At 41.1% G+C, this 25862-nt stretch overlaps 3 protein-coding genes across 3 annotated transcripts in view; all 3 read left to right on the plus strand.

Moving 5' to 3' along the window:
* Positions 1-1264, plus strand: part of LOC135529939 (protein shisa-4-like) — a 5655-nt gene extending 4391 nt beyond the window's left edge. Inside the window, exons 3-4 of the mRNA XM_064958341.1 lie at positions 627-763; positions 1032-1264. Coding sequence (XP_064814413.1) covers positions 627-763; positions 1032-1264 — 370 coding nt within the window. The remainder of the gene's footprint in view (positions 1-626; positions 764-1031) is intronic.
* Positions 1265-6012: 4748 nt separating this feature from the next.
* On the plus strand, positions 6013-12558 carry lmod1b (leiomodin 1b (smooth muscle)). Its single transcript, XM_064966891.1, has 3 exons — positions 6013-6561; positions 9149-10933; positions 11022-12558. Exons 1-3 carry the CDS (start codon positions 6307-6309, stop codon positions 11046-11048), a joined length of 2067 nt encoding a protein of 688 aa, XP_064822963.1. The 5' UTR covers positions 6013-6306; the 3' UTR covers positions 11049-12558.
* A 4075-nt stretch (positions 12559-16633) lies between these two features.
* LOC135540310 (mitochondrial import inner membrane translocase subunit Tim17-A-like) lies at positions 16634-23030 on the plus strand. The gene is made up of 7 exons (XM_064966892.1): positions 16634-16742; positions 18311-18410; positions 19177-19240; positions 19356-19484; positions 21841-21951; positions 22083-22230; positions 22329-23030. Exons 1-6 carry the CDS (start codon positions 16717-16719, stop codon positions 22154-22156), a joined length of 504 nt encoding a protein of 167 aa, XP_064822964.1. The 5' UTR covers positions 16634-16716; the 3' UTR covers positions 22157-22230; positions 22329-23030.
* Positions 23031-25862: the final 2832 nt, after the last annotated feature.

The raw sequence follows: 25862 nt of genomic DNA on the forward strand, positions 1-25862 counted from the left end.
CTGCAAATCTACCATTCCAGTGTTTTACTTGCTATATTGTATTTACTTCGCCACCATGGCCTTTTTTTTTGCCTTTACCTCCCTTATCTCACCTCATTTGCTCACATCGTATATAGACTTGTTTCTACTGTATTATTGACTGTATGTTTGTTTTACTCCATGTGTAACTCTGTGTCGTTGTGTGAGTCGAACTGCTTTGCTTTATCTTGGCCAGGTCGCAATTGTAAATGAGAACTTGTTCTCAACTTGCCTACCTGGTTAAATAAAGGTGAAATAAATAAACAAATATTTGAAAAAATATATAAACTCACAGCAACCCATCGAAATGCATAGAAACTAGGATTAGGTCCCCACTGTCCATATACCTTCATTTATTATGATCTAAAAGGCAAATGTGATACTCTGAGAAGATTTGTGAATAGCTGAGCTGAGCCAGAGATGGGACTTGAAAGCTGTTCATAAATCCTGAAACTTTTGTCTCACAGAGTTACTCTGGAAGCAGACAGTTGGTAGTTGGAACACTGATACTTCTCTCCGTAATGTTAGAATGAGGTAAATTATTTATTGCTAAAACTAGGAGTGTTTTTAGAAAGAATCCAACGTCTTCCCATCCCTCCCTCTCCTAGCCCTACCACCATTGCCAGCATGGCTTCGTCCATCCTGCTCTTCGTGGCTATCATTGCTACCATGGTGAGCTGCTTCATGTGCTCCTGCTGTTACCTCTACCAGCAGCGACAGCAGCGTGGCAGGACGCACTATGATGGTAACATGTTGGGTTGATATTAGCACAATGTGTTGATGTGATTAAGTACTGAATATTGTTTTTGGCAGATGTCTATTTTAAAATTGCTGTTGGGTGTGTGTAGTTCTAATGTCGGGCGTAGTTCTAATGTCAGGCGTAGTTATGTGAAAAGGATTTGAGAAAAAGTGAAAATGGGGGTGGGGATTCATTGAATTAGTGAGATCTCAGTGTACTGTATTTCCATATTGACTCACTGATAAGGAAGCTCACTACAACCTTTATGCTTCAGCCCAGCACATCCCTATGGCCACCTACCCCGTGGAGCCCATGTATGACGCTTACGGCAAGCCGCTGGTGATGGGACATCCTGATTATCCACACTCTGGTTACCCAATAGCACCTCAGTATCCTGGCATGCCACAGCCGTACCCCATGATGCACCCTGGCCCGTATCCCCCGTACCCCATGGCAGACTCTGTCTACCCTCAGGGAGGTAAGAGGACAACCACACTTTGTTATTAATACTGACTGACATGATTTTTGATTCGTTGATTGATTTTTAGACTAATGCAATGTCAATGTCTGAAGTTTAAGCAAAATCATGAGGCTAATATTGATATGGGTTGTAATTCATAAAGATCTAGAGCCAGATATTTTATTTAATCAATAAGGCCTGAGTGTGGTATATGGCCAATATACCACGGCTAAGGGCTCTTCTTAGGACACAGCCCTTAGCCGTGGTTTATTGGCCATATATCACAAACCCCAGAGCTGCCTTATGGCTATTATAAACTGTTTACCAATGTAGTCAGAGCAGTAAAAATACATGTTTTGTCATACTTGTGGTATATGGTCTGATATACCACGGCTATCAGCCAATCAGCATTCAGGGCTCGAACCACCCAGTTTATAAATAATAATAGATATTTTTACTGTTGTGTGTTACAGCACCCCTCCTTACTCCCCACCCCAGTACACCCCCCACCCCAGTCACTGATGGGATGAAAACATGTACATGGTGGGAGAAGAGGAAGACAAGGAAAGGACTGCGTCAGAAAGAGAAGGCGACCACGAGACAACTCAGCTCTCCTAGTGGTTGTCCAGTGAAAGATAACCAGAGGCACTTTCCTTTATTTACTACATCCTTCAATGGAACAGAGCATGTGTTGAGTTGGGTTTTCCTGTCAGTCCTGCCACTGAACTTGATTCCTACTGACAGTCTGGAAAATGTCACACCAAGTGAGGTAACCATCCTGCATCCATGCACTCACTCTCACATCCATCCATCACAATTAGGGTAACCCATTCTATAAAGTCACACACTACCATTTGTTTGACATTAATTCTCTGTTTAAGACGTTTGACTTGAGCAATGGTCAACATCTATTTTCACATGTTGGCTTGGCTTTAATCTGGTAGTGGACAGACAGAGGTCATACCTGCCTGCAGATAACACTGTGTGTGGGAGCTGATGGTAGATCCATATGTTGTATAAAAGTCAGAATGCTCAGAGTTGATTGCTCCTCTCGCTCTATCGGATCCCTTTAGCCAGCTCTTACTGCAGGTTCATATTCTGTGGGGATTTCTTTGCCCTCTCACGCTTAGCTTGTCTTTCCAAATAGAATATCATTAACTCTATTCATATTAGAGAGTCAGTTATACAGGTTCTGCCACGTCCCAATGTGTCATCGTAATCAGTTGTCAGAAAGTTTATTTATTAGTGGCATCTGTGTAAATGTTTTTCCTGTAATATATCAGGTCAATGTATATTTAATAACTTAAATAACAAATCTGAGCCTTATGTCATCGTGAATTCAAGATAAGCAATTTCAATACGTATTTTGTCAAATATATTTTATGTTCGAAGGTTTACATATTAACAAATAATTATCGTTTAACATACTATCGCAACTTTTAAAAACATTGTACCATTAAATGGATGGAGCATTTTGTTTTACAGGTTATATTTCTGGTTATTATATTTCCCTCTGAGCCATCGTTGTGCACCTTGTCCTACTGTGCAGCTCTAACATCACACATGACTTGTAGGGAATGTGTTGTACAGTTTACTATTACCAGCCAGTGAATGGCTCATCCAGGTCAAATGTGTTGGATAAGGTGACATTCTATTTTACCATCACTGAGATTCTTGATACATTTTTTCCATTGAAAACACGAGTTGTTTGAAAGCACACTGAGAATCTTGGCATGATAAAGGTGGAACAATTATGCAAAATATCTAGTGATTCTCCCTATTCAGCTACTGTTTATGTGTCAATTTATAACAATGACATACTATTATTTATAAACAGTATTGTAACTATGTCACAATTTGAATTACTTGATTACTTTGTTATTTATTGTCAACATGTAAAGTAATATGCACAGCACAGTACATACTTGACTTTCTACTGGGTTTGCTGATGGGTTTGCTTAATGAATGCACTTATTTTATTGTGTACATTTAACATTTTTACCAGCGTGTAAATCAAATCTGTTACTAGAAGAACAGTTACCAGATATTACTTGTTGGTGGTTTAATGGATGTTGCTGTTTTTTTCTAATAACATAAATTATAACTTTATAGAATGTAAAATGCTGTAATAGCTGTCTTTAATTGCATTTCAAATACCCATAGTAAAAAAATAACTTTTTTGATTTTGCCTTGGAATCAATGATATCATTACCTTGATTGTGTGAAACTTGAGTTTATTAGGTTTTGTTGATGATGCCCTCAAGGTGGTTTCTGAATCTGGTTGGAAGGCAGAAAAGTAAGTATGTTAAGCAGGGGCGTTTTTAGAATATAAATCTTGGTCGGGCAAATAATTTGTAAAAAAAAAAAAGAAAAGAAAAAAGTATCATGCCAGCAAAGCCACAACGCTCAACAATACATTAATTGCACTATAACGGTGACCACAAACTGTTAGGGCCTACATAAAAAAAAAATCTATATATTTACTTTTTATTTAACTAAGCAAGTCAGTTACGAACAAATTCTTATTTACAATGACGGCCTACCCCATGACGGCCTACGACGCTGGGCCAATTGTGCGCCACCCTATGGGACTCCCAATCACTAATGTGATTCCGCCTGGATTCGAACCAGTGACTGTAGGCTCGCCTCTTGCACTGAGATGCAGTGCCTTAGATTGCTGTGCCACTCAGGAGCCCATAAAGCTGTCCCAACAACAGTCCAAATACCTTACCAATGCTATACCTGGCTATCAGCGGAGTCTTGTCTGGCAGTGAAACACTTCATTCAGCCTCATTTACTGTGTTTAAAAAAAAACATGGCTGACTTGCTTAAACAAATGTGGCCTGACAATTGAGATGCACAAACTATGACATAAGGAGATGCCGATGTATAAGAGGCAATGCGTCATTTTGACATTAATGAGCGAGGACGAACGTATTCAATATAACTATTTGTTCAGCACTTTTGAAATGTACAGCGACAGAATTCAGAACATGGGCTGTTCTTAGTGTTCTCCCTGTACACCAAGTCAGAACCGCAGGATAAATAAAGGGGGCATATAAGCAGGCAATGAAAGCTCTTAAAATATATGAGTACATTTCTTTAAAACAGACTATAGGCTACATGTGCACCACCAAGTCAGATCAGTAGGTGAAATTAAGAGGGGGGAAAAGGGACCAAAATTATTAGGGTGAGGCACATGGGCTACTAACATCTTACTACACAACAGCAGCATAAAATACATTTTTGGACTCACCTTGTGCTGTGCTCACTTGAACAGGAAAGTAGCACGGCGGTCCTTCGTGGGCAAATTTTGTCATCAAAGTCTGGCATTCTCTGGATTTATGCTGCTTTCAAGACAACTGGTAACTTGGGAAAAAATTGAGGTCGAATCATGATGAATTCAGTGATCCTCAGGTCGGAGCTCTAGAAAGAGATCTCAGTTCCCGACTTACAATTCCTAGTTGGATGACTGCTCAAAACAGATTTTCCCAGTCGGATCTCGTTCTTCCCCCAGAGTTCCCAGTTGTCTGGAACTCAGAATTCCGAGTTCCCAGTTGTTTAGAACGTGGCACAAGTCATGTTGGATTGACAGCATGGCCAATGTTGAATGTTTATCCTTTTAAGCTTGGAAAAGAGACCCTTAGACCACATACCCACTCCACTGAATAGCAGGCTAGTGATTGCTTTGCAATGCTTGCAGTTAGCCACTGATTCCAAACTCATGTGTTGAATTTGTGATTTCCAACTTGTTGTGTAATGTTAATGTCCAATGGCCGATAAGCACCAATATGTTTTATGTATATTTTCTGTTAGTTATTTCTCTTCATATGACAACAATTAAAAATTATTTGCCAGTAGATTGTCAACTTGATTCATGATGACTGCTAGCTAAGTATGATGTTGACATGATCAGTCCAATCAAAGCTACTGTAGATATAAAAAAAGAGACCATGTTTGTATGCAGCTTTATTAAGTCAATTATTATTTATCTTTTTACACTGTTTGCATACTGATGTGTGACATGTATTAATGACAAAATAACATGCAACACATTTTATTTGTTTTTCTTTTAAGATAAAAAGGTGGGGCAGCCCCTGCCCTGAATTACAGGTTGCCACTGATGTTAAGTCAATCTATCACTGAACGTATGAAAGGGATCATGATATTTTATTTTTTTAACCAGGCAAGTTAGTTAAGAACAAATTCTTGTTTTCAATGACAGCCTAGGAACAGTGGGTTAACTGCCTGTTCAGGGGCAGAATGACAGATTTGTACCTTGTAAGCTCAGGGATTTGAACTTGCAACCTTCCGGTTACTATTCCAACGCTCTTACCACTAGGCTACCCTGATGGAAGTTTACTATTTTGACCAGTAGATGTCCTCAATTTGTTACTTTTCCACCAAGTGAAATATCCCTCTTCTTTTAGTTCATAGTGCGATTTTTGGATGTACAGTATTTCAGCACAGTGTTAGACTTTTCATGTTGGAACAATGTTTCATGTGTTTTTGTAGTCATTAGCTCGTTATTAGTTATCTCGTGAAACTATGTAATAAAACACCTCAATAGCATGGACACATCTTATTATACAACTTCAACTTTACAAGTTTGTTTTTATGAAGTCTGTGTTGATTGAACACCGAACCCAATTGAAGTAATGCTGTAATCATGAAAGAGGAAGTAGCTCTGTGTTATACTATGCTTTGGCATTTCTGTAAACCGCCGCCCTTCCCGTTGCCTTTAAAGGACTATGTACCCTATACTAAATATGGACATGCAGTTTCACAGGATTTCAAAGAATGTCCCAGCCTCACACACCAACTTTCATGATAGGCTAACACTCCATACTGGTACCTGACTGCAAGCCGAGTCTCTAGTCCTCCCTCTTAGCACCAAAATTGATGCCTCTGGTGGCGTCTCAGTGAGAGAGACACCACCTTCGGCCCATGGCCGATATTCTGCAGGCTCCTACACTAGGAAAGAACAATATTCTAAAGGAGATACCATACAACTCATAGGCTACAAACCCTTTGCATCTGTTCTGCTCCGAGGGTATTTTCTTTGAGTGTTCTCCAGCCAGAGGTAACCATGTCCAGGAGGAAGGTTAGGGGACTGACGCGAACGGGGCGGCAGGTGAGCGAGGACCCTGATCTGGACAACCTGCTGTCCAACCTGTCCCCTGAGGAGATGGAGGAGCTGGAGAAGGAGGTGTTGGTGATACCGGACCTCGTTCCCAACGAGGGAATAGAACAGCCTGCCACTAACGCTGTCCGGGACCGGGATGCTAAGCTGGACAGCCGAGAGCGTCCAGGGAAGCTCAGCCAAAGGGAACAGTCTATTGAGGTATGATAACTGAACATCAAGTCAGTGGAACCTCCACAGTTAATGTGTATTATGTGTGAGACTGAGATGGTCTAAAGTCTGCCTTCTGAGATGCTTTACTACACCATCTGTCACTTTAGGTGTTTATCCTATGTTAATCTACCTGGTTTATTTATCCCTTAACTGATAAATCTGTTTAATCTCAGCCATGTTGACAAAACCGATAGTGGTGGAAGTTGATCACATCCTTTCAGATCGGGACTACTTTCAACCCCCTCACATCAGCTCCACCCGTTTCACGTAACTGTTATACTATAATAAAACACATTTTGGTTCATAGGACTGGCTTTTGGAAGCCAGAGAAACAAATTACAATCAACAAATGTCTAATAGTTCATTTAGGTTAGTGTTTCTTGAACAGGTATTTTGATGATACTTCTGACATTTATTCCCCTGCCAACGGGACCTTGGAAAAGATTCCAACAGCTCATGCGCCACATAAATCATGCTCCACTGCTGCTCGTTCTAATGCCAGAAAAAACATTATTGTATACCCCTAAGAGGCTTTCACATTCTTCGCTCAAGTCTCCTTTGGTAAACAGAGGAAATGCTTAAAGATACAGAGATGTCAGATTGTAGTAGCTTTGTAGTTTATAGGTCAAATATTTGTTGTTTCTGTAAGTGACAGCTTTTTGACATAGGGCCCACCAGGTAGGGGGAAACCAAGCCATGAGGTAGCCGTTGGAAGTGTATAAAAAAAGGCACTTTAGATGATGGTGCCTGGGCCCTGTGGAGCTTCTTAATCCCGGCCTGATGGAATTCCTTGGTTGATTGTTCCTTACCGCCTTTTAAGGACACATCTGCCAGGGCCACAGCCTTGCACAGCAAAACAGACGGAGCAAGGCTCACAAATCAAACACTTAGCTGCTCTGCAAATGTATTTCTGCACTATAAAAAGGCTCCCCCATGCACACTATAAACACATGGTATATAATGTCAAGTTTACATTACATGCTGTGGGATTACATCATAGTTTGTCATACTGTGCTCTCAGGGAGCCAATATGTTATTCTTCATAAATAGCTTTGAAATAAAACTAGACTGGTATTTACAAGACTCATTTTAATATTTAATACTTTTAGAGAATATGAATGAGCAAATGCATGTTTTTGTGTAATCATTGGTAAACAAAGTGTTACAGGGTTACATAATCAAGGATACAGACTGATTTGGATTTGGAGCTGGAGCACAGGCCTGTGATTAATCATCTTAATAGGGCTGTTGCTAGTTGACATCATAGAATGGTGGCCATGCAGGGATGACCATAACAGGCAAGGCACATTGACAAATTAAACACACATTAAACACAATATCTGGATTCAAATTGGATGCTACCGTAGAAAACTACTGAACAAAAATATAAATGCAACATGCAACAATTAAGAATAATTGACTGAGCAATAGTTCATAGCAGGAAATCGGTAAATTGAAATAAAATCATTAGGCCCTAATCTATGGATTTCACATGACTGGGTATACAGATATGCATCTGTTGGTCACAGAATCCTTTAAAAAGAATGTAGGGGCGTAGATCAGAAAACCAGTCAGTGTCCACCAGTGACCACCATTTGCCTCATGCAATGCGACATCTCCTTCGCATAGAGTTGATCAGGCTGTTGATTGTGGCCTTTAGAATGTTGTCACATTCCTCTTCAATGGCTGTGCAAAGTTGTTGGATATTGCCAGGAACAGGAACCCGCTCTCGTACATGTCAATCCACAGCATCCCAAACATGCTCAATGGGTGACATGTCTGGTGAGTATGCAGGCCATGGAAGAACTGGGACAGCTTCCAGGAATTGTGTACAGATCCTTGCGACATGGGGCAGTGCCTCAAGACCATTGATAAAATGCAATTGTATTTATTGTCCGTAGCTTATGCCTGCCCATACCATAACCCACCGCCACCATGGGGCACTCTGTTCACAATGTTGACATCAGCAAACCACTCGTCCACACGACGCCATACACGTGGTCTGCGGTTATGAGGTCGGTTGGACTTACTGCCAATTCCACTAAAATGACGTTGGAGGCTTATGGTAGAGAAATTAACAAAATTATTTGGCAACAGCTCTGGTGGACATTCCTGTAGTCAACATGCCAAATGCACACTCCCTCAACTTGAGACATCTGTGGCATTGTGTTGTGTGATAAAACTGCACATTTTTAGTGGCCTTTTATTGGCCCCAGCAGAAGGTGCACCTGTGTAATGATCATGCTATTTAATCAGCTTCTTGATATGCCACACCTGTCCGGTGGATGGATTATCTTGGCAAAGAGGAAATGCTCACTAACAGGAATGTAAACAAATTTGTTCTCCAAGTGTTAGAGAAATACACATTTTGTGCATATGGAATATTTCTGGGATATTTTATTTCTGCTCATGAAACATGGGACCAACACTTTAATGATGTGTTTATATTTTTGTTCAGTATATTACTGTTTGAATTGTTGTGTGGATTCTTGAAAGTCTCGTCAATGTGTACAGTATACTATTCAGAATCACTTCACTGTGGAAACATTCCTATGTAATGTTTCTTCTCCTGCAGGGAGAACCCAAGAAGGAGAGCCGGAAACAAGAGTACCTGAGGAAGATGGGCCTGAGTCAGGAGGGGAAGGAAGGAGGAGGGATCAGGAGGCAATCAAGTATCTCCACTGAACGAGAGAACAAGATGGTGGAGAGAAATAACAAAGGCCCGGACTGTACTAAAGAGGACAGAGCCAGCCTGTCCAGTAGATACAGGAGAGAGGAGAGCAAAGAAAAAGATGTGAAAGAGACCCCTAGAGAAAGCTTCAAAAGAGTTGAGAGTAGCGACACTGACGTGAAAGATACAACTAGAGACAGATTCGGGAGAGGGGAGAGTAGGGACATTGTAGAGAAAGAGGATGCCAAAGAAAGAGATAAAAATGAGGATAGCAAGCTTAAGGAGAAAAGAGACAATAGATTGAGCACCAGTAATAAGACAAAAGAAATGATCTCCAAGTTACAGGAGAAAAAAGAAAAAGAGGAGATCAAGGAGAAAGAAAGAAAGGAGGAGATTAGGAAAAGAGGTGAAAACAAGACGAGGGGACTTGTGTCAAAGTTGGTGGAAAAGCAAAGTCACATTGAAGAGAGTAAACCAGAAGATAAGAAATCCAGAGTGGAAGAGAAAGACAAGCCCAATAAAGACAAGTTTGACTTGAAACTTGAGCGTCAAAAGTTGCCAAAAGAAGAGGAGAGCGGAAGTGAGAAGGAAGATCCTAAGGAGAAAGTGAAAGAAGATGGTAAGGATAATGAGAAAGACATGGTGTTAAAACGTAAGGACAGTATGAAAGCGAAAGATAGGAGTATCACAGATAAGGAAACAGAAGAGAAAAAGGGAAAAGATTTGAATGAAGGACTAAAATCCATCAAGGGTGATGAACAACGTGGGAACTGTGTGGCGAACAAGAGCACACCTAGCAAGCCCAAAGTAGAGGAGGAAGAAGACGAGGACTCCAGCATGTTCGATGACCTCATAGAGCAGGTTCGCAGCAACGACCCCACCTTGACCGAGCTCAATGTCAACAACTCTGAGGTCATCAAGGCTAAAACACTCATCCAGTTTGCAGAGGCCTTGAATAAAAACACCCACATTAAGACATTCGCCTTGGCCAACTGCCGTGCTGACGACCATGTGGCCTACGCCATCGCTGGCACCTTGCGCAGCAACACGTCCATCACAAGCATCAACCTGGACTCGAACCTTCTCACCCCCAAGGGTATAATGTCCCTGATCCAGGCTTTGCAGAAGAACACTACACTCACCGAGTTGCGCTTCCACAACCAGAGGCACATCTGTGGGGGCAAGACAGAAATGGAAATGACCAAGATATTGAAAGACAACACCACCCTCCTGAAGCTGGGCTATGGCTTTGAGCTTGCCGGCCCACGCATGACCATGACCAACATCCTGAGCCGTAACATGGACAAGCAGCGACAGCGGCGCCTACAGGAGCAGAAGCTTGCCCAGGCCAATGGTGAGAAGAAAGGGGCGCTGGAGGTCCCCAAAACTGCTGGAGGATTCCTCCAGGGTTCCCCCAGGGCTTCCCCTACACCCTCCCCACATCCCTCACCAATGCCCTCGCCGAAGTTGACTCCTAAAAGAGGACGAGGAGGGGGACCTCCTCCACCCCCTCCTCCTGGAGGACCACCCCCACCTCCACCTCCCATGCTGGACATAGACTCCCTACGCAACTCCCTGACGCCTGCATCACAGAGGAAGATGGATGATAAGGCCAATAAAGCCGGTGTTAACTCCAGGGACCAACTGCTGGACTCCATTAGGAATGCCAATATGAAGAAACTGAAGAAGGTAAGGTGGGGCAAGGATCAATAGCCGATAGACATAGAAAGAGTTGTAACATATTTATATCCATATACCATCCCCTCTCTTCCTACAGGTTGCAGTACCAAAGCTGTTGCAGTAGTCCTCTGGAATCGAGACCATAACCCAAGAAGTAGGAAGGACATAGATCTCACAGGTGGTCTTGAGCGTGGATCAAAACTCCTACACATCCCATGCATAGATAGACACACAGTCTGACCACTGTGCTGCGAGGTTGATAAGGCAGGCAAGCAGAGAATGAACAGATGATTTCTATTGGATGCACGGCTTCCACTGTGATGTGAGTTCTCTCTAAGCTATATACTGGACCGTAGGGACCCTGTGGAGGGAGTTTTTCAGCAGGACGTGCCCTGAGGTCCTATTTGTCTGCCTTTGTCTGTGTTGATACTTTGCCTGTTATTTGCACTAGATTATGAAGAAGTTCATATGGTATGTGGACAAGCATATGTGGCATGACGTGTACAGTATAATGTGGGAGAGTGGTAACTGAAAAGCAGGTCAAACAGTTTTCTGTAAATTCTATACAAATCTACTTTAACATTAATTGAAAAATTGGACTGTAATTTGACAGTTTATTTATTTGTGGAGGGAATCACTTCGTGGCTTGTGACATATAATTTTGCCAAAACTGCTGATTCTCCATGGTATATTATCAGGGAAATAAAATGGGGTTAGACTTCAACAATTCACAGGGGAGGAGAGAGGTGGTTTGTAATGTGTGTCGTTGCCAAATCTCAAGACTGACATCTCAGGCAAAGTTTTCACATAAAAAGCAACCTATAATCCCAGTCTTCTTTGAACGATTCAGTATGGAAGTTCAGTCTTCTTTGGATGTAAGAATGGTCACCCCTTTAGTAATAGCTTTATACATAACGTTGTTATTTTCATACATTTTGCTTAAAGTGCAAAAAAGAATAATTCTAACAGAAGAAAAAAAACGACACTCAAAAGCAAAGACAACAAATCATAGAATACTATTTACAGCAACAACAATGCAAATATATTCTAGGCTGGATGTCTTACTACTAAGGATGTCAAAACAGTTTATCTTATTAACATGTCAGAGCAGCCTTGTTGAGCTATGCAATACTAGCTCCCGAGTGGTGCAGCGGTCTAAGGTCTAAGGCCGTCATTGTAAATAAGAATGTGTTCTTAACCTACTTGCCTAGTTAAATAAAAAGTTAAATAAAATACAAAATAATAATAAATTAATAAAAACTTTAAAATTGGATGTGATGTTGTACAGAGTGTCTCGCTACTCTAAAAGTGACTATTGATTATTTGTATGCATAATGTGGTTTCTCTGTCATATTGGACTTCACTAACTTTACTTACAGAGCTTGTGTACCTTTAATAAAATGTACTTATATGTTTGCAATTGAAAGTGTAATATAATCAACTTTATTTTAACAACTTTGCAATGAAGTACAACAAGAATAAAGGTAAAAATACTCTGTCTAACAACAAGATACCGGATGAGGTAATATCTATCCATTATTTGATAGTACAGTACTGATAAAGAAGATGCGAGGGATACTTTTACTGTATTTTGTTTAAATGTTAAACTTCTATTAAAAAATATTTTCTTTTCAGGGGGACATTCCCATTTTTTTCTATCTTTATACAATTTATTCTGCTTGAGAAGTATTCAGTCGTTTATGTCTGTCTATTGCTTGGTTGACAGAATCAGGAATCATTTCCAGCATCTATATAAGATATGTTGTCTTGGTAGAGCCCTGTAACCTGCAATGATTTTGAAGCTTTGTGACCGAATGGACCATTCGGTGTGTCATGCCTGAGTATACAATGTCAAATGGATCCTAATAAAATGTTTGCGTACACACACAGAGAGCACTGAAGTGTTCCTTGGGAACAGAAAGCTAATGATCTAATGCACTGTTGTGTGTATACGGTAATGTCAATCTGATTTCCATTTCTGTACACATGGCTGGCGGACAAGACTAAATGGAATGTGAACTTTAGTTGGAGAGTACAGTACAGTACACTCTACAAGTTCTCTCCTACAAGATAATATCCTTCACACAACCAACAAAAGAGAGGGGACTGTCTACTACCAGTGCTAGACTTGGGTGGGAGTTCACTGGAGCTGAGTACCGGCACCTCAATGTTTCTACTGCTAGAGCTCCTGCACCTCTTATAGAATATTAGCTCAAAAGTGCCTAAATATTAATAGTAGCGGCATCCCAAAGGAGTACCGGCACCTATTTCAGTCCAAGTAGAGCACAGCTACTAGTTCTGACAATATTTGAGAAGTTGTGAGATGGCTCCTTTAAGGACATCATGTTCAAGGCAGTGGAAAAGCATTGCTCTCTCCCGGCCAGTGCACTTGGGGTTGAGAGGGATAGCAACAGGTCAGTTTACATCTCGACTGCCTGGCCTAAACCTCTGCATCCATGAAATGCCTATATTTGGTCATTTCTCAATGAGGAGTTGCACTGTGATTCATTCCTTTCTCGTTCCTAGTAATGGGAAGTGAGCCAGCGGTCTGTCTGGCTCTCCCCATGAACGCTGGTCTGACGGGAGTGGGGTAGGAAGGAATCTGAAAATTATCAGCGTGTGTAATAGCCCAAACAGTGGGCTATTCCTGAAATGATCAGCTTGTGTAATTACACTTTAAAACTTGGGCCATGAGTTTTTCCCATATGATCTGACAAGATTGACATTTTAGCAGATGCTCTTATCCAGAGTGAATAGAGCCTTGTTCAAGGGCATGTTGACAGATTGTTCACCTAGTCGTCCGGGGATTTGAACCAGCAACCTTTTGTTGACTGCTCTTAACCACTAGGCTACATGCTGCTCCAGATTGGATGGAATCTGACCTGTAGGCCTAGAGTCTTTGATGTGATTTTACCGTTTTTTCCTGATCAGGTCATGTGCTCAGGAAAAACTTGGGGCACTAATAAATGAAATTAGATTATAAAGAAAGAGTTTGGTCTTTGGGGAGTCTTTAACCAAAAATAGTCTTTGGACAGCTCGATGACAAACTAGTTTTCAGAAAATCAATTAAAATCTTAAAGGGCCAAGAGTTTTTTTCTGACCATAATAGGGCCCAGAGTTTGTCTTGGCTTTCTATTTTAGTGAAGAGTTATCAACGAAGATAAAACTACAGACAGTACAGTATGAAGCTAGAAACTGCTTCTCCAATTGAAATCCCCGATAGCGATTTCATGGCGACGACACGTTGGCTAGCTAAACTCATGCGCAGAAATATGTATCTATCCATAGACTGTGGCCGTGTTCGAGAGCATAACATCCGTAATGTATCTCGGGTAAATTGTGACTGACTGAATGATCTACACATATTAATGAGTAGTTATTTATGACGCAAGGTGATTTACAGATCAGTCAGCCGCCTGCACTGCACTGTCGAACAAGCACTATAAAAAGGGTCTAATGGTTGTTCCGCGCCGAACTGCGCAAGTGCAAGTTGTCAAATCAAAGGCACTCCTTGGATATAAAGTTGTTTTTTAATGAAAAATGTAAACGTGCCAGTTTGTCACGTTCACGAGATCAAATCAAACTTTATTTGTCACCAAATACAACAAGTGTAGACCTTACCGTGAAATGCTCACTTACAAGCCCTTAACCAACAGTGCATTTCAAGAAGATTTTAAGAAAATATTTACCAAATAAACCAAAGTTAAAAATAAAAATAATAAAAATATAATTAAAAGTAACACAAGTTGAGGTAATTTGTACATGTAGGTAGGGGTGAAGTGACAATGCATAGATAATAAACAGCGAATAGCAGCAGAGTACAAAACAAATGGAGGGGGAGCATTTGATTAATTGTTCAGCAGTCTTATGACTTGGGGGTAGAAGCTGTTAAGGAGCCTTTGGTCCTAGACTTCGCGCTCAGGTACTGCTTGCAGTGTGGTAGCAGAGAAAACACTCTATAACTTGGGTGACTGGAGTCTCTGACAATTTTATGGTGGGCCATACGAACTACCCTCTGTCGCGCCTTACGGTCAGATGCCGAGCAGTTGCCATACCAGGCGGTGATGCAACTGGTCAGGATGCTCCCCATGGTGCAGCTGTATAACTTTTTGAGGATCTGGGGACCCATGCCAAATCTTTTCAGTCTCCTGAGGGGTAAAAGGTTTTGTCGTGCCCTCTTCACGACTGTCTTGGTGTGTTTGGACCATGATAGTTCGTTGGTGATGTGGGCACCAAGGAACTTGAAACTCTCGAACTGCTCCACTACAGCCCCGTTGATGTTAATGGGAGCCAATTCGGCCCGCCTTTTCCTGTCGTCCACGATCAGCTCCTTTGTCTTGCTCACAGTGAGGGAAAGGTTGTTGTCCTGGCACCACACTGCCAGTTCTCTGACTTCCTCCCTATAGGCTGTCTCGTCGTTGATCAGGCCTACCACTGTTGTGTCTTCAACAAACTTTATTTTTAATATTTTATTTTTGCATTTTACAATTAAGAACATTCAAAACAAAAGTGAAAAGATATTAGACAACGATAGGACAAAGTGACAGTAACAGACAAGCGTAAAAAAAATTAATGATAATTGTATATACAAACATACAATACAAAATAATAATAATGAGACATTGGATCATATGGTCACCTGCCGTAGGCTACATATTATACATTACGTGTAAAACATTATGTGAGGATTATATATAGATTCAATCAATGTGGTGTGGGGGGAGATTCTCCATATAGTCAATCAAAGGTTGCCAAATTCTGTAAAATGTCTTTAACTTATTCCTCAAGCAGTAAGTGATTTTCTCCAGTGGGATACAACTATTAACTTCCGATAGCCACATTGCAACTGGCAGGGAGGAATCCAATTTCCATTTCAAGGTGTCGTCAGCAAACTTAATGATAGTTTTGGAGTCGTGTTTGGCCACACAGTCGTGGGTGTACAGGGAGTACAGGAGGGGGCTAAGTTCACACCCCTGAGGTGCCCCAGTGTTGAGGATCAATGTGGCAGACGTGTTGTTGCCTACTCTTACCACCTGGGGGCGGCCCGTCAGGAAATCCAGGATCCAGTTATAGAGGGAGGGAGGTGCTAAGTCCCAGGATCCTTAGTTTTGTGATGAGCTTCGTGGGCACTGTGGTGCTGAGCGTTATTGGAGTAATACTATGTTAAACTACGTAAGACATTGTCTCAAATATTAGTTGTGCATTTTTAGATTTTAAGAAAATTAACAGCTGGGAATCATTTTTCAATTCTCTGATTCGCCTTGTTTGACATTGCAGCCGACAGTGCAGGTGACTGCTGACTGACTGATCTACCAATCACCTTGCATCATAAATAACGACTCATTATTATTTGTAGATCAGTCAGTCACAATTTACTCATGATACATCACGGGTTTGATGCTATCCTTCTCGGAACAGGCCAGTGACTTCTCAAACCCCTGCCTGGTCTGCTTATTCTGCGTACCTGGAAGTTTTGCGATGTTGCGCTTCTGAGTTTATAAACTCTGTGATAAAATATTAAATTCAAATGTAATAATGCAATAGCTACATTATTTATTTAGTGATGACGTGGTCGTTTCTCCGGTTGTTGGCAGTTACATCAGGGGAAACAAGCACAGACACAAAGTCAAAAGTGGCTATATAGTAAAACATTTATTTTTGGTTTTAATTTAAGGTTTAGGTTAGTAGTGAGGTTAAGGTTGGGGTTAAAATCCCATTTTATGAAGAGAAATGGGCGGGGTTTGAGACTTTGGTAACTCTAGTGACGATTGGCGGACCATTGAAATAACAAAATGGAGGAATACGCACGGGAGCCGTGGTGAGTCTTGGTAGCTAGCTAGCTAAAGTGCAAGACAGCTTTACCGGTCTTGTTATTATGGTGTCCTAACATATATAACCTGTTAAAATATACAATCAATATATCGTTCATCAAAACGAATATTTTAAACCCCAAATCCGAAGATATTCAGCTAAGCTAACGATGCTAGCTAATTAAATTAGTTATCTAGCTAACGCAGCTAGCAAGCAAGCCATGTTCGTTGTTGGGAAGCACTCTTCAATGACCTTGTTGAGCGTTTAAACGTTGTTGGTGGTAACGACGTTAAAATCGTATAATTTCACGCATACGTTGTGTGATCCACACTTCACCACCAATTAGTCGGATTAGATATTTCCCAAGTTCACGGTTCATAAGTAACTAGCTAACCCTGCTACGTTACTAGCCTGCTAACTATGGATTGTGGTTGCTCAATCATTTCATAGTGTGTGATGAAATGTCTGCATGCTCCATCCACATGAGAAAGCATAGCTACCTAATACATTCATATATCATATTGTAACGACCCTGGGTTTATAAGCGCGGAAATCGACTCTGCTGTTCGAGCAGGGTTTTGCGACACAGTCGATAGTGCGCTGGGCTAGAAGGTCGAGGGTTCGAGACCTGCTCCCTGCTTGTTTCATTACATTGGTGTCAGAAGTGATCGGACCTTGCATCCACGACAGTGCGCGTGCTTGGCCGGTGAGCGCGTTCCTGTAACACGTTGAGTCGCAAGCTAAGCGGGAGGACGCGCTCTTTGAAAGGCGGTTTCATTATAATATTAAGTGTAATAGTATCTAACTAGCTATCTCACTAAGGTAGCCTGGTGGTTAAAAGCGCTGGGCCAGTAACTGAAAGGTTGCTGGATTGAATCCCCGAGCTGACAAGGTAAAAATATGTCGTTCTGCCCCTGAACAAGGCAGTTAACCCACTGTTCCCCGGTAGGCTGTCATTGTAAATAAGAATTTGTTCTTAACTGACTTGCCTAGTTAAAGCTGAAAAAAGGTGATATTCTAGCTAGAAATTGTAAGAGCTAGCTAGCTATTAGTAGTTTGTGTGCTGCTAGCACAGCTTAGCTACGTTTCAAGCAACTACATTAGCTAAATCAAATGTATTGGTCACATACACATATTTAGCAGATGTTATTGCGGGTGTAGAAAAATGCTTGTGTTCCTAGCTCCAACCATGCAGTAGTATCTAACAATACACAAATCTAAAAAGTAAAAGTGGAATTAAAGAATATTTAAATATTAGGACGAGCAATGTCTGAGTGGTATTGACTGAATAGAATAGAATACAGTATATACATGAGATGAGTAAAGCAGCATGTATCTGGTTAGCCTACCGGTATCTACTCAGTGTGGCAATCAAAACGTGCAAAATGCACCCTAGCTTCGATCCAATAAAAAAAAGAAAATTCTCAGAGTTTTACACTGTGCTGGACTCTCCAGCACAATGTAAAAACTATCTTGGTTGCATCAAAATTAAATGCACCCATGACCCTGAGGAAAAACTGTTAGATATCTGTGGTGTGGTTATCTGTGTTTATTGAACACACTGTGTTTTTGCAGTCCGTGGAGAATTGTGGATGACTGTGGAGGTGCTTTCACCATGGGGGCCATTGGAGGAGGGATCTTCCAGGCAGTCAAGGGCTTCAGAAATTCACCTTCAGTATGTAAAGCCATGTAAATAAATTCACCCATGTGCAAAATAAAGTTGACAGCTATGTTTGATACAGCCTTTGTAATTTGAAGGAACAGTTACATTTTAACTTGTGAAAATGCCTGTCAATTACAGCCCTCGTTTGACAAAGAATTTAGCACTTTGCTGAATGAGTTGAGCATAGTGAGGTGTGGCTCTGGAGAACCCAAGGTGGTATACAGTCGTTCCCCGTCTTGGGTTTTCAGGTGATGGATGGTTTGGAGGACAGCTGGCTCCATGTGAACTACAATCCCAAGGCTTTGTTTTAACATTTAGAAACATTGTTAATCCTTGCTGAAGTTACGGTTTGGAAATCTTTGGAACTTTCATACAAGTGAGAAAGAATGTTTCAAATACAAAAGTTATACATACTTTGCGCAGTTTACCAAAGTTGCACCCGACTGTTGCACTACGACACATCCTCTCACCTTGCATTCATATTTCCATTGTTCCATTCCACGTTCCTGTGTTTCTTAAAATAAAGCCGAGTGCAACGTTCCTAAACTGCTTACAGTAAGTGTGCCGTTTGTATTTGTCATTTTGTTTCTCGCTTATGAGTTCCACATTTTTCCTAAACGGTATTGCACGTTAGTTCTATTTGCAGCCTTCTGTCATTTGCCACACATGGCTAATGGAGACCTCTAATGGTTCAATGGAATGAAATTGGAGTCATGAAAATGGGTTAAGTGAGGTGTGACGAATGAGAAGTTTTGATGCATCTTCTTTCTGTTCTCAGGGGATGAGCCACCGATTGAAAGGTAGCATGACTGCCATCAAAACCAGAGCCCCACAGTTGGGGGGTGAGTGCACATTCAAATTGAAACGTATTTGCCATATTTGGTCATTTTATTCTCTGAGTGTAATCCATTGTTGCTTTCTCTGTCTGAAACCGTGTGGATTCTGGTTTTATTGTAGGTAGCTTTGCAGTATGGGGAGGACTCTTCTCCATGATCGACTGTGGGTTGGTAAAGGTAAGGGAGAAAGAGGACCCCTGGAACTCCATCACAAGCGGGGCCATGACTGGAGCTATCCTCGCAGCAAGAAGTGAGTGATAATTTAACCCTATCAGTCCCAAGACCCCAGCAAAAATCACTTTAATCTGACTTACATTTATCTGCATGTCCAGCCCTTATATTTAGACTCCCAATTAAGTGTTTTACCATTTTCTTTATAGGACAACCAGGGCTACAAGTAGAACACAAAACAATTTTACATAAATAATTGCATTCATGAGTTTTACTAACAAGTGTCAATAAAAAAACAAGGTCAAAGCAAAAGCCTGATAAAAATTAATTTAAATGAATGCTTTAAGTACAGAAATGGTTTGCTCACTGTGAAATTAATATCCAACTAGTCGGTGACAAATTGTAGGAGTTTGTGACGGAAACTGTGAGTTTATTACAGTATTATAGACACTAATATGATATTTTATGTGGATGAACCCCTTCTAATGACTCTTGTGTAGCGTCATAGAGCAAAGCATGTCTCTTTTTTTCATAGATAGATTTTAATAGTTTGTGGTTCAAAACATTCAGACTCTACAGAAATGTTTCTGAAAAAGACCCGGATGGGATCCGCTCGTCTCACAAACACTGCTCTAGCTCAGCTGCCGTTAATCACACAGACTTACGCCGGCGTAATGGTGGGACTCATTTGGTTATTAATTCTCATTTCAAGTCCACAAGCGACAGCATTGCTGTGAAGGACCTTCATATTTTTCTCCATCCCACATCATACTCGGAAAAAAACGCCCTTGTACGGTATCTTATAAGAACATTTGCACCATTTGTTCCTTGTTTAACAGAGCTATGTATTTTCCCATGTTTATTCCCCTCTAAAAAATACCCACTACCCACAATATGTGCATTTCAATTCTGAACATTTGTGTATGCATAGTGTTTTTTCACTCAATGTGCATTCAGAAAGTATTCGGGCTCCTTGATTGTTACATTACAGCCTTGTTAATCCAATTTTTTTTTTTTCCCCCTCATCAATCTACACTCAATACCCTATAACAACGAAACAAAAACAGGTTTTGGGGAAATTATGCTAATTTAAAAAAAAAATATGACATTTACATAAGTATTCAGACCTTTTACTCAGTACTATGAAGCACCTTTGGCAGCAATTGCAGCCTCGAGTCTTCTTGGGAATGATGCTACAAGCTTGGCACACCTGTATTTGGGAAGTTTCTCCCATTCTTCTCTGTAGATCCTCTCAAGCTCTGTCAGTTTGGATGGGGAGCGTCACTGCACAGCTATTTTCAGGTCTCCAGAGATGTTCGATCGGGTTTGGGTTCTGGCTGGGCCATTCAAGAACATTCAAAGACTTGTTCCGAAGCCACTCCTGCATTGTCTTGGCTGTGTGCTTAGGGTCTTTGTCCTGTTGGAAGGAGAACCTTCACCCCAGTCAGGTCCTGAACGCTCTGGGGCAGGTTTCATTAAGGATCTGTACTTTGCTCCGTTCATCTTTCCCTCGATCCTGACTAGTCTCCCAGTCCCTGCCGTTGAAAAACATCCCCACAGCATGATGCTGCTACCACCATGCTTCAACGTAGGGATGGTGCGAAGTTTTCATGCCAAAGAGTTCAATCTTGGTTTCATCAGACCAGAGAATCTGGTTTCTCATGGTCAGAGTCCTTTAGGTACCTTTTGGCAAACTCCAAACGGGCTGTCGTGCCTTTTACTGAGGAATGGCTTCTGTCTGGCCACTCTACCACAAAGGCCTGATTGGTGGAGTGCTGCAGAGATGGTTGTCCTTCTGGAAGGTTCTCCCATCTCCACAGAGGAACTCTGAGGCGCTGTCATTGACCATTGGGTTCTTGGTCACCTCCCTGACCAAGGCCCTTCTCCCCCAGTTGCTCATTTTGGGTGGGCGGCCAGCTCTAGGAAGCGTCTTGGTGGTTCCAAACTTCTTCCATTTAAGAATGATGCAGGCCACTGTGTTCTTGGGATCCTTCAATGCTGCAGACATTTTTTTGGTACCCTTCCCCAGATCTGTGCCTCGACACAATCCTGTCTCGGAGCTCTGCTGACAATTCCTTCGACCTCACTGTCAACTGTGGGATCTTATATAGACCGGTGTGTGCCTTTCCAAATCATGTCCAATGATGGAAATGGGATGCACCAGAGCTCTATTTCAAGTCTCATAGCAAATGGTCTGAATATTTATGTTTTTTGTTTTTAATACATTTGCAAACATTCACTTTGTCATTATGGAGTATTGTGTGTAGATTGATAAGAGGAAGAAAAAGATTTAATCCATTTTAGAATCAGGCTGTAACAAAATGTGGAAAAGGGGAACAGGGTTGGATTTACTTTCACAGTGCACTGTAAATGTTGTGTTTTGGTTTACTGTCAAGGCTAGTCTGTTTTTCTGATTTCTCTACTGTTCTCTTCAGATGGACCTGTGGCCATGGTGGGCTCTGCAGCAATGGGAGGTATACTGTTGGCGTTGATAGAGGGTGCTGGGATCCTGCTTACTAGATTTGCTTCATCACAGTTCCCAACTGGTGAGTGTCACTGAGCTATGCTATAGATGATTCTTAGGGCTGCAATGAAGGCTTATAGAAAATTCAAATGACTTCCCAGTTGTCTTTTCAATAGATTATCCCTGATCTCACCTCTTCTCCTCTTTATACAGGTCCCCAGTTTGCTGAGGAGCCAGCCCCCATGCCTGCCCCTTCCTTTGGAGGAGACTACAGACAGTACCAGTGAGAGGTCTCAGTCTCTAGGCCTTTTTGAATTCCTTGCTGAAGTTACACTGGGGAAATGGAGGACAAATACTACACATATATATATATATATATATATATATATATATATATATATATATATATATATATATATATATATATATCCCATTTAGCATTTGGCATTTGGCAATCCAAATAGGCAATTGCACCTAACATTATGAACTGGGTCAGAACTAAAGGGCAAATTCACACTTTCTTCCCCGGAGCCATGAACAGATTTGCCTTTCACCATCCTCCGTCTTGAAAGTTGTGCGTTGTTCACCCTACATAATATATATTAAAATATCTGAACTGGAGACGAGGGAAAAGTTTGGTTTGTACAATCTTACATGCATGTAATACCCTACCCTGCAAGTGTGCCAGACACTGGAGCTGATGTTGAGCCAAGGGCACTGCCATGGCTATGTCAATATCAACTCAAAGATGGACCCTTCCAAACTTGTATAATGTTTTTCGTATGTGTGTATATATAGGCTTTCCTGCATGCATTTGATATGTTTTGCTTATTTGCCTTGTTGTTCATCATATCCTGTGCTTGTGCTCGCCATTTTGTAAATTTAAAATGTAAGTGGGCATTTATGAATTGCTTTTATTGAATGGTATAAAAGGCAATCTATTCATTATGCTGTCCCTGAAATCTTAGGTTTTATAGTGACTTTTTTGTTGTTGTAGTTATAAATTTACACCAAGAGGCACAAATTACTGCTGGCAAATGATGTTTGAGACAGAAGGATGATGAACAGGACAAACCTCACTAGTTACTCAATGCAAGGGGTTGATACAACGTATCTGTATGACAGATTGAATTACACAAGAATAAAATTGGTAAAATACAATATTTTGTAGCTTTTATTTAACCTTCAAATTATCAGAGTGCAACTTCATGAGTATGCTCGTCGTGTGGATTGTGCGGCTACTCTTACTGGGGTCCGTACAAATCATGAAACGTGACATAAAAACAAAAAATATAACTAAAGACCTATTCTAGGCCGTCTTTTATATTCAGTAGTGTCTAGGCTCAGTTACATACAGTATACACTGAGTGCACAAAAGATTAGACATCTGCTATGAGACTGACCAGGTGAAAGCTAGTCACTTCAATCAGTGTAGATGAAGGGGAGGAGACCGGTTAAAGAAGGATTTTTAAGCCTTGACAATTTTTTTTAAACCTTTATTTAACTTGGCAAGTCAGTTAAGAACAAATTCTTATTTTCAATGATGGCCTAGGAACAGTGGGTTAACTGCCTTGTTCAGGAGCAGAACAACAGATTTGTACCTTGTCAGCTCAGGGATTTGAAATTGCAACCTTTTGGTTACTAATCCAATGCTCTAACCACTAGGCTACGCTGCCGCTCTAATTGTGACATGGATTGTGTATGTGTGCCATTCAGAGGGTGATCGACAATCGATTTATGTGCCTTTCGACGGGTATGGTAGTAAGTGCCAGGCGCACTGGTTTGTGTCAAGAACTGCAACGTTGCTGGGTTTTTCATGCTCAACAGTTTCAATTGTGTATCAAGAATGGTCCACCACCCAAAGGACATCCAGCTGACTTGACATAATTGTGGGAAGCATTGGAGTCAACATGGGCCAGCATCCCTGTGGAATGCTTTCGACACCTTGTAGAGTCCATGCCTTCATGAATTGAGTCGGTTCTGAGGGCAATACTAGGAAGGTGTACATAATGTTTTGTACACTCAGTATACATGTCAATACACACATATACACAAAATATTTAGGTCAAATAGGGGATTGCGTTGTTGCTTTATCTGTTTTTGAAAGCCAGGTTTGCCGTTCACTTGAGCAATTTGAGATGGGAGTTCCATGCAATCATGGCTCTATAATACTGTACGTTACCTTGAATTTGTTTGAGATTTGTGGACTGTGTAAAGAACCCTGGTGGCATACCTGTATGTGGGGTAGGTGTGTGTCAGTGTTGTAAGTTGACTGCAAACTATTTGGAATTTTCAACACATTGTTTCTTAGAAAAACAAGAAGCGACGCAGTCGGCCTCTACTTTTAGCCAAGAAAGATTGGCATGCATAGTATTGATATTGGCCTTCTGATTACAATGAAGACCAATACATGCTGCTCTGTTCTAGGCCAGCAAACAGTTTGCTGGGTGTTTCTTTGCAGCATCTAACCATATGACTAGGCAATAATCAAGATAAGATCAAACTCGAGCCTGCAAAACTTGATTTGTGGTGTGTGGTGTCAAAAAAGCAAAGCATCTCTTTATCAAGGACAGACTTATTTCCATCTTTACAACCAATATGTTTTAACCATGACAGTTTACATTCCTAGGTAACACCAAGTAATTTAGTCTCCTCAACTTGCTCAACAGTTACATTATTCATTATGAGATTCAGATGAGGTCTAGAACTTAGGGAATGTTTTGTACCAAATACAGTGTTTTAGAGATGTCCAGGACCAGTTTATTACTGGCCACCCAGGGACTGACTGCAACTCTTTGTTTAGGGTTGCAGTGATTTCGCTAGCTGTGGTTGCTGACGTGTACAATATCGAATCATCAGCATCCATAGACATACAGGCTTTATTTACGGCTAGTGGTAGGTCATTAGTAAAAATAGAGAACATTCTAGGGCCAAGAGAGCTCCCCTGCAGTACACCACACTTGACATGTTCAACATTAGAGAAGCTTCCATTAAAGAAAACTATGTTCTATTAGATCGATAGCTCTGAATCCATGATATGGCAGAGGTTGAAAAGCAATAACACATACTGTACGTTTTTTCAATGACAGGTTATGGTCAATAATATCAAAGGCTTCACTGAAATCTAACAATACAGCTCCCACGATCTTCTTGTTATCAATTTCTTTCAACCAATCATCAGCCATTTGTGTCAGTGCAGTACATGTTGAGTGCCCTTTCTTTATTAGCATGCTGAAAGTCTGTTGTTAATTTGTTTAAAGTGAAATGGCATTGTATCTGGTCAAACAAAAGTAAAGGGTGCTTAACCATTCTTAGGTAGCAGAATGACTTTTGCTTCCCTCCAGGACTCAGATTAAAGATATGACAAATAGGGGTGGCAATATAGTCCGCTATCATCCTCAATAGCTTTTCATCTAAGTTTTCAATACTCTCACCATACCACTTGATCTTAGGTAACCTCAGTATGTATTTTTTACACCATTTGCTTTGGTGTTGTGTTGCTTATGTTATTCCAGACTGCTATCTCAGCTTGGAGAACTCTCAAGGCATAAAACCATAAAACCTAAAACATGTCACCCTCTAGAGGGCAGTATACACTAGATATCATGAAAGAGTTGTCCATATTTCACAGTTTTCTTTTCAGTGAAAATTGACTGCCAGGGGTTGTTGGAGACGAACTCATGTGAGCATTTCCCCCCCTTCATTTACACAAACCTGTCCTCAGCTACAGGAAATCTGAAAAGGAAATGCAGCCCAATAACAGTTGAAAAAAAATGTTTCTGTTCTTGGAGGAGTATGAAGGAAATTTGTCAGTCACCGCTGTCACATGTCATCTCCATTCTATCAAAAACGTTAACATGCATCTGCACACAATGTGTGGGTGTGCCTCTATAACTCTTGCATCAATTTGACTCTATTGTCAATGTTCAAAACTAGCTTGGTTCACACAGTCGGTTACATAGGTGCCGTGACCCAGTCTGTGAGGAGGAAGTC

Source organism: Oncorhynchus masou, chromosome 5 (genome assembly GCF_036934945.1).
Source record: "Oncorhynchus masou masou isolate Uvic2021 chromosome 5, UVic_Omas_1.1, whole genome shotgun sequence".
In the NCBI taxonomy this organism is placed as follows: Eukaryota; Metazoa; Chordata; class Actinopteri; order Salmoniformes; family Salmonidae; genus Oncorhynchus; species Oncorhynchus masou.

Bases quoted from the DNA above. Each gene is read 5' to 3' on its own strand.
- lmod1b (XM_064966891.1), top strand. From the start codon at position 6,307: ATGTCCAGGAGGAAGGTTAGGGGACTGACGCGAACGGGGCGGCAGGTG. The intron at 6,562-9,148 runs GTATGATAACTG...CTTCTCCTGCAG, and splicing joins AAAGGGAACAGTCTATTGAG to GGAGAACCCAAGAAGGAGAG. The intron at 10,934-11,021 runs GTAAGGTGGGGC...CTCTTCCTACAG, and splicing joins ATATGAAGAAACTGAAGAAG to GTTGCAGTACCAAAGCTGTT.
- LOC135540310 (XM_064966892.1), top strand. From the start codon at position 16,717: ATGGAGGAATACGCACGGGAGCCGTG. The intron at 16,743-18,310 runs GTGAGTCTTGGT...GTGTTTTTGCAG, and splicing joins GAATACGCACGGGAGCCGTG to TCCGTGGAGAATTGTGGATG. The intron at 18,411-19,176 runs GTATGTAAAGCC...TTCTGTTCTCAG, and splicing joins GCTTCAGAAATTCACCTTCA to GGGATGAGCCACCGATTGAA.